The sequence below is a fragment of the Palaemon carinicauda genome, chromosome 17 (assembly GCF_036898095.1).
Source record: "Palaemon carinicauda isolate YSFRI2023 chromosome 17, ASM3689809v2, whole genome shotgun sequence".
In the NCBI taxonomy this organism is placed as follows: domain Eukaryota; kingdom Metazoa; phylum Arthropoda; class Malacostraca; order Decapoda; family Palaemonidae; genus Palaemon; species Palaemon carinicauda.
The window spans coordinates 57304951-57318455 of record NC_090741.1 but is presented as its reverse complement, the minus strand read 5'-3'; the positions used below and the strand labels follow the sequence as shown (position 1 = coordinate 57318455).

Below are 13505 nucleotides of genomic sequence, written 5' to 3'. Positions count from 1 at the left end.
TCAGCTGCTTCTATCTACAGGGCCAGTACCAACCCTTATGTTCACATGACAAAGAATTTGTACCTCTTCATCAAGGAACATAGCATAGTAGAAGACCCTCAGCTGCTTCTATCTACAGGGCCAGTACCAACCCTTATGTTCACATGACAAAGAATTTGTACCTCTTCATCAAGGAACATAGCATAGTAGAAGACCCTCAGCTGCTTCTATCTACAGGGCCAGTACCAACCCTTATGTTCACATGACAAAGAATTTGTACCTCTTCATCAAGGAACATAGCATAGTAGAAGACCCTCAGCTGCTTCTATCTACAGGGCCAGTACCAACCCTTATGTTCACATGACAAAGAATTTGTACCTCTTCATCAAGGAACATAGCATAGTAGAAGACCCTCAGCTGCTTCTATCTACAGGGCCAGTACCAACCCTTATGTTCACATGACAAAGAATTTGTACCTCTTCATCAAGGAACATAGCATAGTAGAAGACCCTCAGCTGCTTCTATCTACAGGGCCAGTACCAACCCTTATGTTCACATGACAAAGAATTTGTACCTCTTCATCAAGGAACATAGCATAGTAGAAGACCCTCAGCTGCTTCTATCTACAGGGCCAGTACCAACCCTTATGTTCACATGACAAAGAATTTGTACCTCTTCATCAAGGAACATAGCATAGTAGAAGACCCTCAGCTGCTTCTATCTACAGGGCCAGTACCAACCCTTATGTTCACATGACAAAGAATTTGTACCTCTTCATCAAGGAACATAGCATAGTAGAAGACCCTCAGCTGCTTCTATCTACAGGGCCAGTACCAACCCTTATGTTCACATGACAAAGAATTTGTACCTCTTCATCAAGGAACATAGCATAGTAGAAGACCCTCAGCTGCTTCTATCTACAGGGCCAGTACCAACCCTTATGTTCACATGACAAAGAATTTGTACCTCTTCATCAAGGAACATAGCATAGTAGAAGACCCTCAGCTGCTTCTATCTACAGGGCCAGTACCAACCCTTATGTTCACATGACAAAGAATTTGTACCTCTTCATCAAGGAACATAGCATAGTAGAAGACCCTCAGCTTCTCCTATCTACAGGGCCAGTACCAACCCTTATGTTCACATGACAAAGAATTTATACCTCTTCATCAAGGAACATAGCATAGTAGAAGACCCTCAGCTGCTTCTATCTACAGGGCCAGTACCAACCCTTATGTTCACATGACAAAGAATTTGTACCTCTTCATCAAGGAACATAGCATAGTAGAAGACCCTCAGCTTCTCCTATCTACAGGGCCAGTACCAACCCTTATGTTCACATGACAAAGAATTTGTACCTCTTCATCAAGGAACATAGCATAGTAGAAGACCCTCAGCTGCTTCTATCTACAGGGCCAGTACCAACCCTTATGTTCACATGACAAAGAATTTGTACCTCTTCATCAAGGAACATAGCATAGTAGAAGACCCTCAGCTTCTCCTATCTACAGGGCCAGTACCAACCCTTATGTTCACATGACAAAGAATTTGTACCTCTTCATCAAGGAACATAGCATAGTAGAAGACCCTCAGCTTCTCCTATCTACAGGGCCAGTACCAACCCTTTTGTTCACATGACAAAGAATTTATACCTCTTCATCAAGGAACATAGCATAGTAGAAGACCCTCAGCTTCTCCTATCTACAGGGCCAGTACCAACCCTTATGTTCACATGACAAAGAATTTATACCTCTTCATCAAGGAACATAGCATAGTAGAAGACCCTCAGCTTCTCCTATCTACAGGGCCAGTACCAACCCTTATGTTCACATGACAAAGAATTTATACCTCTTCATCAAGGAACATAGCATAGTAGAAGACCCTCAGCTTCTCCTATCTACAGGGCCAGTACCAACCCTTATGTTCACATGACAAAGAATTTATACCTCTTCATCAAGGAACATAGCATAGTAGAAGACCCTCAGCTTCTCCTATCTACAGGGCCAGTACCAACCCTTATGTTCACATGACAAAGAATTTATACCTCTTCATCAAGGAACATAGCATAGTAGAAGACCCTCAGCTTCTCCTATCTACAGGGCCAGTACCAACCCTTATGTTCACATGACAAAGAATTTATACCTCTTCATCAAGGAACATAGCATAGTAGAAGACCCTCAGCTTCTCCTATCTACAGGGCCAGTACCAACCCTTATGTTCACATGACAAAGAATTTATACCTCTTCATCAAGGAACATAGCATAGTAGAAGACCCTCAGCTTCTCCTATCTACAGGGCCAGTACCAACCCTTATGTTCACATGACAAAGAATTTATACCTCTTCATCAAGGAACATAGCATAGTAGAAGACCCTCAGCTTCTCCTATCTACAGGGCCAGTACCAACCCTTATGTTCACATGACAAAGAATTTATACCTCTTCATCAAGGAACATAGCATAGTAGAAGACCCTCAGCTTCTCCTATCTACAGGGCCAGTACCAACCCTTATGTTCACATGACAAAGAATTTATACCTCTTCATCAAGGAACATAGCATAGTAGAAGACCCTCAGCTTCTCCTATCTACAGGGCCAGTACCAACCCTTATGTTCACATGACAAAGAATTTATACCTCTTCATCAAGGAACATAGCATAGTAGAAGACCCTCAGCTTCTCCTATCTACAGGGCCAGTACCAACCCTTATGTTCACATGACAAAGAATTTATACCTCTTCATCAAGGAACATAGCATAGTAGAAGACCCTCAGCTTCTCCTATCTACAGGGCCAGTACCAACCCTTATGTTCACATGACAAAGAATTTATACCTCTTCATCAAGGAACATAGCATAGTAGAAGACCCTCAGCTTCTCCTATCTACAGGGCCAGTACCAACCCTTATGTTCACATGACAAAGAATTTATACCTCTTCATCAAGGAACATAGCATAGTAGAAGACCCTCAGCTTCTCCTATCTACAGGGCCAGTACCAACCCTTATGTTCACATGACAAAGAATTTATACCTCTTCATCAAGGAACATAGCATAGTAGAAGACCCTCAGCTTCTCCTATCTACAGGGCCAGTACCAACCCTTATGTTCACATGACAAAGAATTTATACCTCTTCATCAAGGAACATAGCATAGTAGAAGACCCTCAGCTTCTCCTATCTACAGGGCCAGTACCAACCCTTATGTTCACATGACAAAGAATTTATACCTCTTCATCAAGGAACATAGCATAGTAGAAGACCCTCAGCTTCTCCTATCTACAGGGCCAGTACCAACCCTTATGTTCACATGACAAAGAATTTATACCTCTTCATCAAGGAACATAGCATAGTAGAAGACCCTCAGCTTCTCCTATCTACAGGGCCAGTACCAACCCTTATGTTCACATGACAAAGAATTTATACCTCTTCATCAAGGAACATAGCATAGTAGAAGACCCTCAGCTTCTCCTATCTACAGGGCCAGTACCAACCCTTATGTTCACATGACAAAGAATTTATACCTCTTCATCAAGGAACATAGCATAGTAGAAGACCCTCAGCTTCTCCTATCTACAGGGCCAGTACCAACCCTTATGTTCACATGACAAAGAATTTATACCTCTTCATCAAGGAACATAGCATAGTAGAAGACCCTCAGCTTCTCCTATCTACAGGGCCAGTACCAACCCTTATGTTCACATGACAAAGAATTTATACCTCTTCATCAAGGAACATAGCATAGTAGAAGACCCTCAGCTTCTCCTATCTACAGGGCCAGTACCAACCCTTATGTTCACATGACAAAGAATTTATACCTCTTCATCAAGGAACATAGCATAGTAGAAGACCCTCAGCTTCTTCTATCTACAGGGCCAGTACCAACCCTTATGTTCACATGACAAAGAATTTATACCTCTTCATCAAGGAACATAGCATAGTAGAAGACCCTCAGCTTCTCCTATCTACAGGGCCAGTACCAACCCTTATGTTCACATGACAAAGAATTTATACCTCTTCATCAAGGAACATAGCATAGTAGAAGAACCTCAGCTTCTCCTATCTACAGGGCCAGTACCAACCCTTATGTTCACATGACAAAGAATTTATACCTCTTCATCAAGGAACATAGCATAGTAGAAGACCCTCAGCTTCTTCTATCTACAGGGCCAGTACCAACCCTTATGTTCACATGACAAAGAATTTATACCTCTTCATCAAGGAACATATCATAGTAGAAGACCCTCAGCTTCTTCTATCTACAGGGCCAGTACCAACCCTTATGTTCACATGACAAAGAATTTATACCTCTTCATCAAGGAACATAGCATAGTAGAAGAACCTCAGCTTCTCCTATCTACAGGGCCAGTACCAACCCTTATGTTCACATGACAAAGAATTTATACCTCTTCATCAAGGAACATAGCATAGTAGAAGACCCTCAGCTTCTGCTATCTACAGGGCCAGTACCAACCCTTATGTTCACATGACAAAGAATTTATACCTCTTCATCAAGGAACATATCATAGTAGAAGACCCTCAGCTTCTTCTATCTACAGGGCCAGTACCAACCCTTATGTTCACATGACAAAGAATTTATACCTCTTCATCAAGGAACATGGCATACTAGAAGAACCTCTGCTTCTTCTATCTACAGAGCTAGTCTTCTTTGTGTACATCTTTTCCCACATAGCATACTAGAAGAACCTCGGCTTCTTTTATCCTACTTTCATTCCCATGTAGTTTTTTTTTATGTAATTCTAGGAAGAATTCTCTCATTAACATCTATTATATACTTGGCCATCTCCAATCATAATTCAATCATGAAATGTAGTTTTGAATCCAACAAAATTTCTTTAGGCACCCTTTGAGGATATGACTGCATATTAGAAAAAGCTAAGCTTTTTCCCTCTGCAGGGCCAGTCTTCTAGATCATTCCAACAGAGCAACCATAAGGTTGACATCCGGAAGAATAGATCTAGAAATCCGACCATTTGTTCACATGACAAAGGTTTGTACCACTCCATCATGGAACCGTTGCATACTAGAAGAAGCTCATCTTTTTCCCTCTGCAGTGCACATCCTCTAGGTTACGCCAACAGAATTGTTTCTTATTGTATACTTTTAGATTTTGCTTTTTTATTTCTACTATTAAACAAAATCCTATTTACTCTTCAAAGTTCTCTTCTTTGATAACCTCTTGTAAGATATTTCTAATCTTAGCTTTTTGTTTGCGTCCCATTGCCTTAACCTTTATAATTTCTTCATAATCTTCACAATTACTAGCAGAATATCCTTGTGTTCCTGAGCTATTTGCTTCTTGGTAGTCGTGAAGTTCCTTTTCAATATTCTCACTTTTCCTTCCAAGATTCTCTCTCAAGTCTGGAGATTGCCCAAGAAGATGGCCTTCATTTTCTGTGATTTCTTGTAACATATTTTCAAAATACTGGATAAGGTTTTCTAATATTTGGCTTTTTATTGCCTTATGATATTCATTTTTATTTTCCATTTTGTATCCTTTCAGTGCATTTTCATAGAGTTCAGTAAGATCATGAACTAGGCCTGTTTTCTCAGGCGCCATTTCCTGTTGTAATACTTTTCTTATCTGGGCCAAGGCCTTATCTTTAGTGGTCCTCCTAAGATGGTTTCTGAAGTCCCGAGGTTGTCCACGAAGATGGCCTTCTTTTAAGTTTGCTCGTATGACATTTTCAAAATACTGGATATGCCTCTTCACATTGCCTTTTTCTATTACTTCATGAATAACCCTCTTTATCTTTTCTATTTTCTCATCTTTCAGAGCTTCTTCCCATATTTGAACAAGAGCGTATACTAAGCCTCTGTTTTCTGGAAAGACCTCCTCCATTGCAATTCGTCTAATCTTTAGAAAGGCTGTCTTGCTTTCCTCCTAAGATCAGCTGTTTGTTTTTGTCCCATTACCTTTAGCTTTATAATTTCTCCATTATTATCACTATCACCAACAGAATCTCCTTGTGTTCCTGAGCTATTTGCTGCTTGGTAGTCGTGAAGTTCCTTTTCAATGTTCTCACTTTTCCTTTTAAGATTCTCTCTCAAGCCTGGAGATTGTCCAAGATGGCCTTCATTTTCTGTGTTTTCTTCTGATAATTCCTCTTGTATTATTTGTGTTATCCTTGCCATAGCAATATCCTTAGCTTTCCTATTAGGATTTTTTCTTAAGTTTGCAGATTGTCCACGAAGATCGCCTTTTTCCTTTTTGTTTTCTCGTATAATATTTTCAAGAAGATGGCCTTCTTCCCTAATATTTCCTCTTATGATATTTTCAAAATACTGGATACGCCTTTTTACGATGCCTTCTTCTATTTCTTCATGTTTAACCTTATTTTTCTGTTCTTTTTTGTCATCTTCCAGAGTCTCTTCCTGTAGCTGAACAGGAGCATATGGTATGTCATTTTTTTCTTGTGATATTTCATCCTCTGCAATTTGTCTGATTCTAACTAAGGCTACATCTTTTGCTTTCCTCCTAAGATGCTTTCTCTCGTCCTGAGATTTTCCTTTAAGATCATCTTTTTGTTCCCGATTTCTATTGTGATCTGCGTCATTTCTAATCATTTCTTCATATTTCATAATATGATACTTTAACCTTTCGTCATTTTCTAGTGGACTTCTTTTTTGAATTCCTACAATTGTAGCTAAGGCCTCTTGTTTGGCCTCCCTCTTTGCATTCATTTTGATTGCAAGACAATCCAGTTTGCTATTCCTCTCCTCTTTTGCATCGAATTTAATCTTTTCTTCATATTCCAGAACAAGTTTCCTCACTTTTCCTTTGTTTTCAAATGAAGGAGTTTTATCAAGTTTCCTATCCATATCATTAACGGGTCCTTCATATGATTTTTCATTCTGTCGTTTAATCTTGGAGATAATTTCTTTCTCCTTGATGGACTTCTCATATTCTTGAATTCGTACAATTCTAGCTAAGGCCACTTCTTTGGCCTCCCTTGTTGGATTCCTTCTGATTCCAAGACAATCCAGTTTGCTATTCTTTGTCATTTGACCATCGCCTTTAATCTTTTCTTCATATTGCAGAACAAGTTTCCTCACTTTTCCTCTGTTTTCAAGTAAATAGCTTCTTTCTTGGTCAGCCATTTTTTGCATTTTTTCAAATTTTTCAACCAAATCATTGACGATTCCTGATTGTGGGTTTTCACTCTTTCGCTTCATCAAAGAGACCCTGTTTCGTTCCATAGCGGAACTATAACGGCATACGCAATTAATTCCCGAATAACCATTGTTATCCTGATTAATGATTACAAATCCATTAACTTTGGTATTAAAAAATACTCCATAATAACAACAACACATTTTGATAAAATTCTCCATTTCTGTTAATACCTTTTGTGTTGTCAATGGTACCAGTAGATTGGGTCTGCGCATGTATTGTACCACTATATAAGGGTAAGGGAGATGTGCATGAGTGTTGTAGTTCAAGGGGTATTAGTTTGTTGAGTATAGTTGGAAAAGTGTATGGTAGAGTACTGATTAATAGGATTAAGGATAAAACAAAGAATGCAATCTTAGAAGTACAGGGTGGTTTTAGATGAGGTAAGGGTTGTATGAATCAGATTTTTACAGTCAGGCAGATATGCGAGAAATATTTAGCAAAAGGTAAGGAGGTGTATGTTGCGTTTATGGATCTGGAGAAAGCATATGATAGAGTTGATAGGGAAGCAATGTGGAATGTGATGAGGTTATATGGAGTTGGTGGAAGGTTGTTGCAAGCAGTGAAAAGTTTCTACAAAGGTAGTAAAGCATGTGTTAGAATAGGAAATGAAGTGAGTGATTGGTTTCCGGGGAGAGTTGGGCTGAGACAGGGATGTGTGATGTCGCCGTGGTTGTTTAACTTGTATGTTGGTGGAGTGGTGAGAGAGGTGAATGCTAGAGTGCTTGGACGAGGATTAAAACTGGTAGGCGAGAATGATCATGAATGGGAGGTAAATCAGTTGTTGTTTGCGGATGATACTGTACTGGTAGCAGACACAGAAGAGAAGCTTGACCGACTAGTGACAGAATTTGGAAGGGTGTGTGAGAGAAGGAAGTTGAGAGTTAATGTGGGTAAGAGTAAGGTTATGAGATGTACGAGAAGGGAAGGTGGTGCAAGGTTGAATGTCATGTTGAATGGAGAGTTACTTGAGGAGGTGGATCAGTTTAAGTACTTGGGGTCTGTTGTTGCAGCAAATGGTGGAGTGGAAGCAGATGTACGTCAGAGAGTGAATGAAGGTTGCAAAGTGTTGGGGGGCAGTTAAGGGAGTAGTAAAAAATAGAGGATTGGGCATGAATGTAAAGAGAGTTCTATATGAGAAAGTGATTGTACCAACTGTGATGTATGGATCGGAGTTGTGGGGAATGAAAGTGATGGAGAGACAGAAATTGAATGTGTTTGAGATGAAGTGTCTGAGGAGTATGGCTGGTGTATCTCGAGTAGATAGGGTTAGGAACGAAGCGGTGAGGGTGAGAACGGGTGTAAGAAATGAGTTAGCGGCTAGAGTGGATATGAATGTGTTGAGGTGGTTTGGCCATGTTGAAAGAATGGAAAATAGCTGTCTGCTAAAGAAGGTGATGAATGCAAGAGTTGATGGGAGAAGTACAAGAGGAAGGCCAAGGTTTGGGTGGATGGATGGTGTGAAGAAAGCTCTGGGTGATAGGAGGATAGATGTGAGAGAGGCAAGAGAGCGTGCTAGAAATAGGAATGAATGGCGAGCGATTGTGACGCAGTTCCGGTAGGTCCTGCTGCTTCCTCCGGTGCCTTAGATGACCGCGGAGGTAGCAGCAGTAGGGGACTCGGCAGTATGAAGCTTCATCTGTGGTGGAAATGTGGGAGGTTGGGCTGTGGCACCCTAGCAGTACCAGCTGAACTCGGCTGAGTCCCTGGTTAGGCTGGAGGAACGTAGAGAGTAGAGGTCCCCTTTTTGTTTTGTTTCTTGTTGTTGTCGGCTACCCCCCAAAATTGGGGGAAGTGCCTTTGGTATATGTATGTATGTACCTTTCCTTCATCTTGTTTTTGGCCTATTTTGAAAAAAATGGTAACTTGATCTGGAGACACTCTGGGAGACTCCGAAAAGTCTTCAAACCTAAACACTGATCCTGGAGCTCAGCATGTCTTCGGAGAATCTGAGAATGTCTCAGAACAAAACACAGATCTCTGAGCTGGATTCGCGATCAGACGAAAGATTTATTTTTTCAATTTTTCATGATATCGACAGATATCACAAAACTTATCTTTTTTAGGCCTATGTCTACTACAATTGGCTTCTAAAATCATTTACAATATGATAACATAAAGGAGAAGTAAAGACTATTTTCTAAAATTAGGATTTTATTCATTAGAGCTACATAAAGGGTAGTACAATAAGAATTTCAATACAAAATCGAAATATTTGTGAAGAATTCCTGAAGACTTACAGAATCTTCCACGGAGTCTTCAAAAGACCGCAAGTTCCGCTAAATTCGCCCCAGACAACGTCTCCTTTCCATTCCAGTCTTCCTTGGATTCTCGACGCTTTCCAGAATCGTCCTCTGTTCTTCCAGTTTCCTTACTGATAGTCATTTGTTTTCGACCTCTCATCACATATTTTTTCCATCCTTTTCCTGAATCCTTTCAGGAATGGCGTTCTTGGGAATTTTGACTCTTCAGTCGCGTTGAAGATGAAGCTCTCCAAAGAATTCTCGAAGATGACCATCGAAGGAAAGCAGAAGCTGCAGTCGGTCCAAACTCGTTTTTCTTTAGTGCCTAAATTCGTCTGCAACGCTTCGAACGGATTCCAGTTCAATATAAAGGGTAGCTCGATAGAAATTTCGATAATTTGAAAAAAAAAAAACATCCGAATATTTGTGAAAAAAAAATTTATGCATCTGGAAATTTACAAAAGAAATATTTCGATCAATAACTATAGGTCTCTCTCTCTCTCTCTCTCTCTCTCTCTCTCTCTCTCTCTCTCTCTCTCTCTCTCTCTCTCTCTCTCTCTCTCTCTCTATATACACACGCACTCACGCAAATTATATATATATATATATATATATATATATATATATATATATATTGGCCTCAATGGTTGCCTACAGGAATCGTTTTACTTTCTCCCCTTCTTTAGAATCTCCGGCTTTGGTTTCTTTTAACCAAATAAGACTTAAGACTACGAGGTTTCCTGTGGGAAACACATTGACGCCATTATATATATATATATATATATATATATATATATATATATATATATATATATATATATATATATGTGTGTGTGTGTGTTTGTGTGTGTGTGTGTTTGTGTGTGTGAGAGTGTTTAGGGCTCTAAGAATCGTCATTTTTATCCTTATTAATGTGTTTGATTATATATATATATATATATATATATATATATATATATATATATATATATATATCTATATGTGTGTGTGTACATATATATTTATATATACTGTATATATATATATATATATATATATATATATATATATATATATATATATATATATATATATAAATTCCTACCTCATACCGGGATCGAACCCTAGCCCCTTCAAATGAAAAGGCCAGGTCGCTTCCAACCATTCTACCATAGGCTCAAAGGAAGTCTGAACCTAGCTGCTAACTGCAGTTCAGGATTTACCTGGCGAGACATCAGTCTCTTATCAGTGAGTTTTCCCCGACACAATTAATAGGTTTTTTTAGTTTGAATTACCCCTAATGAGTCAATATTGATGAAATTCTGATGTGGAAATATTTGTTCAGTGAGGCAATGTTACTAAACTTTTTCAATAAAGGAAGTTTCTGTTGATAGACGTATTTGTGTTTACTTATGAGAGTAAAATCTCTTACTATTGATATTATGCATTTTATGTGAAACTCGTTTCATTTATTGTTTATATAATAATTTGAGTAATAAATATACATTGAATTACTATAATTTTGATAACAAAAATTATATTTAAATTAACACAAGTAAATTTCCATAAAATAATTATGTATTTCACATTTCAGTAAAAAAAAAAAAAAAGTTGATGTAAAATTGTATGTATTTATTCAACAGATAAAAAATACAATGAAATACAATAAAAGTTATTAGAAACGTTAGGTCACAAGACCTCAAATTACATCATCAGAGTGAGTTATTATTTTATGAAATACACATTTGCCTCATGTACAAAAATAACGTTGGTTTAAAATCTCCACTGGCATCTAAGAATGTGTGTCACATGCCTCAGTCTTCTGACTTTTAAATGTCATTGCGAGCAATAAGTTTGGCATTAAAAATGAATTTAATACCGTATCATACATTGGTTTTAGTGGCACCTTATTTGGTTTCAATGTGATATATTTTCTATTCGTTTTCATGAAGATAATAAGAAAGAAATTATAGACAAGCTTATTTTCCCTTCGTTTTCATAAAGATAATAAGAAGAAATTGTAGACAAACTTATTTTCCCTTCTTTTTCGTAAAGATAATAAGAAATTGTAGACAAGCTTATTTTCCCTTCGTTTTCATAAAGATAAGAATAAGAAATTATAGACCAACTTATTTTCCCTTCGTTTTCATAAAGATAATAAGAAGAAATTGTAGACCAACTTATTTTCCCTTCGTTTTCAAAGAGATATTAAGAAGAAATTGTAGACAACTTATTTTCCCTTCGTTTCCGTATAGATGATAAGAAGAAATCGTAGACAAACTTATTTTCCCTTCATTATCATAAAGATAAGAAATTATAGACAAGCTTATTTTCCCTTCGTTTTCATAAAGATAAGAAATTGTAGACAAACTTATTTTCCCTTCATCTTCATAAGAATAAGGAGAAGAAATAGACATTCGTTTTCATAAATATAATAAGAAATCGTAGACAAACTTATTTTCCCTTCATCTTCATAAGAATAAGGAGAAGAAATAGACATTCGTTTTCATAAATATAATAAGAAATCGTAGACGAACTTATTTTCCCTTCATCTTCATAAGAATAAGGAGAAGAAATAGACATTCGTTTTCATAAATATAATAAGAAATTGTAGACGAACTTATTTTCCCTTCATCTTCATAAGAATAAGGAGAAGAAATAGACATTCGTTTTCATAAATATAATAAGAAATCGTAGACAAACTTATTTTCCCACATCGGACTATCCCAACGTGGACTTGTCTACGTGCCAAGGTCTAGGCGGCGAACTTGTAAACATATGAGGGAGATGGAATCCAGTTTGGGATAGTTAATGCATATGTGTGTATGTGCGTGTGTGTGTGTGTGTGTGGGTTGGGTTGAGGAAATGCTGGGGTTTGGGGAGGGTTTGTTGTAGACAGGGGTGAGGGGTGAACCGAGCGAGCATAACGAGGCTGGGGGTTGGAGGGGGGGGGGGATGGGTGAACGCTTGGGGGTTGACTGAGACCCAGACTGAGACCTAGACTGAGACTAGTGGTGGTTCTCAGTTGGGTTGAGACTAGAATTCAGGAAAATGTGGAGATTCGTTTGGATTTATTAATTGGACGGAAATAACACGCTGATGGAGAATGAAGGTAGGGGTCTCTCTCTCTCTCTCTCTCTCTCTCTCTCTCTCTCTCTCTCTCTCTCTCTCTCTCTCAGTTGGGGAGAGAGGCTTGGCTATTGCTCGGTAAACTTATAACCGTCACCAGACTAAGGTGTTCATATTGTTCTTAATCTTGCGCTAAACAGTTCGCCGTTGATAATTTAAATCTTTAAGATAAAAATATTACCAATTAGTATAAATATATTAGTATACGATAATCAGTATATAAATTCGTATATGTAAAACACACGTGCTTCATTTATTATGTATGTTGTATAATGTATGAGGGAATGTCCGTCCAGTCTCCGTACCACCACTGAAGCTTATATGAACGTGACCACATCCACAAGCGTGTTCTCTCTCTCTCTCTCTCTCTCTCTCTCTCTCTCTCTCCATGCTGTCGTGGAAGCTGAGTGTAGGTCAGTTTCAAATAGTTTTCTTCTTTATTGCAACATTGCTTTGGTCTCTCTCTCTCTCTCTCTCTCTCTCTCTCTCACACACACAGACGCATATATATATATATATATATATATATATATATATATATATATATATATGCGTGTGTTTATGTGTGTTTATTTGTTTGTTTTGAATATTATGAACAATAAACGCTACCTAAAATCAGTAAAAATATTTCAGTAAATTAGAAATAAAAACATCCCATTCTAAGAGGAATATTCTTAGAAAGAAAGACAGAAAGGAAGGTTAGAAATATATTGTGGAAAGGTTGGTTGGGGGAAGAGTTGCAGATGGGAAAGGGATAGATAGGAGGGGGATTATGGGATGACAAGGAAATCCACAGGGGGAGGGGGGAGGATTTGGTAAGGGAGGGGTTGTTGTTGTTGAGGGAATGAGTTTGAGGGGGGAAGGGGAGGGGAGGGGTTTGAGTTGCCAGCGTTTTCTTAGAATGTGGTTCTGAGGGTTGGTTGAGTTGTTGGAATTCGTCCTCTCTCTCTCTCTCTCTCTCTCTCTCTCTCTCTCTCTCTCTCTCTCTCT

General features: G+C 38.4%; 1 protein-coding gene across 7 annotated transcripts in view; it reads left to right on the top strand.

Moving 5' to 3' along the window:
• LOC137656780 (serine-rich adhesin for platelets-like) overlaps window positions 1-13505 on the top strand; it is a 208354-nt gene that overhangs the window by 154232 nt on the left and 40617 nt on the right. The window contains exon 1 of one of the 7 annotated variants that reach the window (XM_068391062.1): window positions 12395-12498. The exons of the other annotated variants lie outside the window; for them this stretch is intronic. Coding sequence (XP_068247163.1) covers window positions 12486-12498 — 13 coding nt within the window. The 5' untranslated portion in view covers window positions 12395-12485. Of the gene's footprint in view, window positions 1-12394; window positions 12499-13505 lie in introns of those variants that run through there. 7 annotated transcript variants of the gene reach the window in all.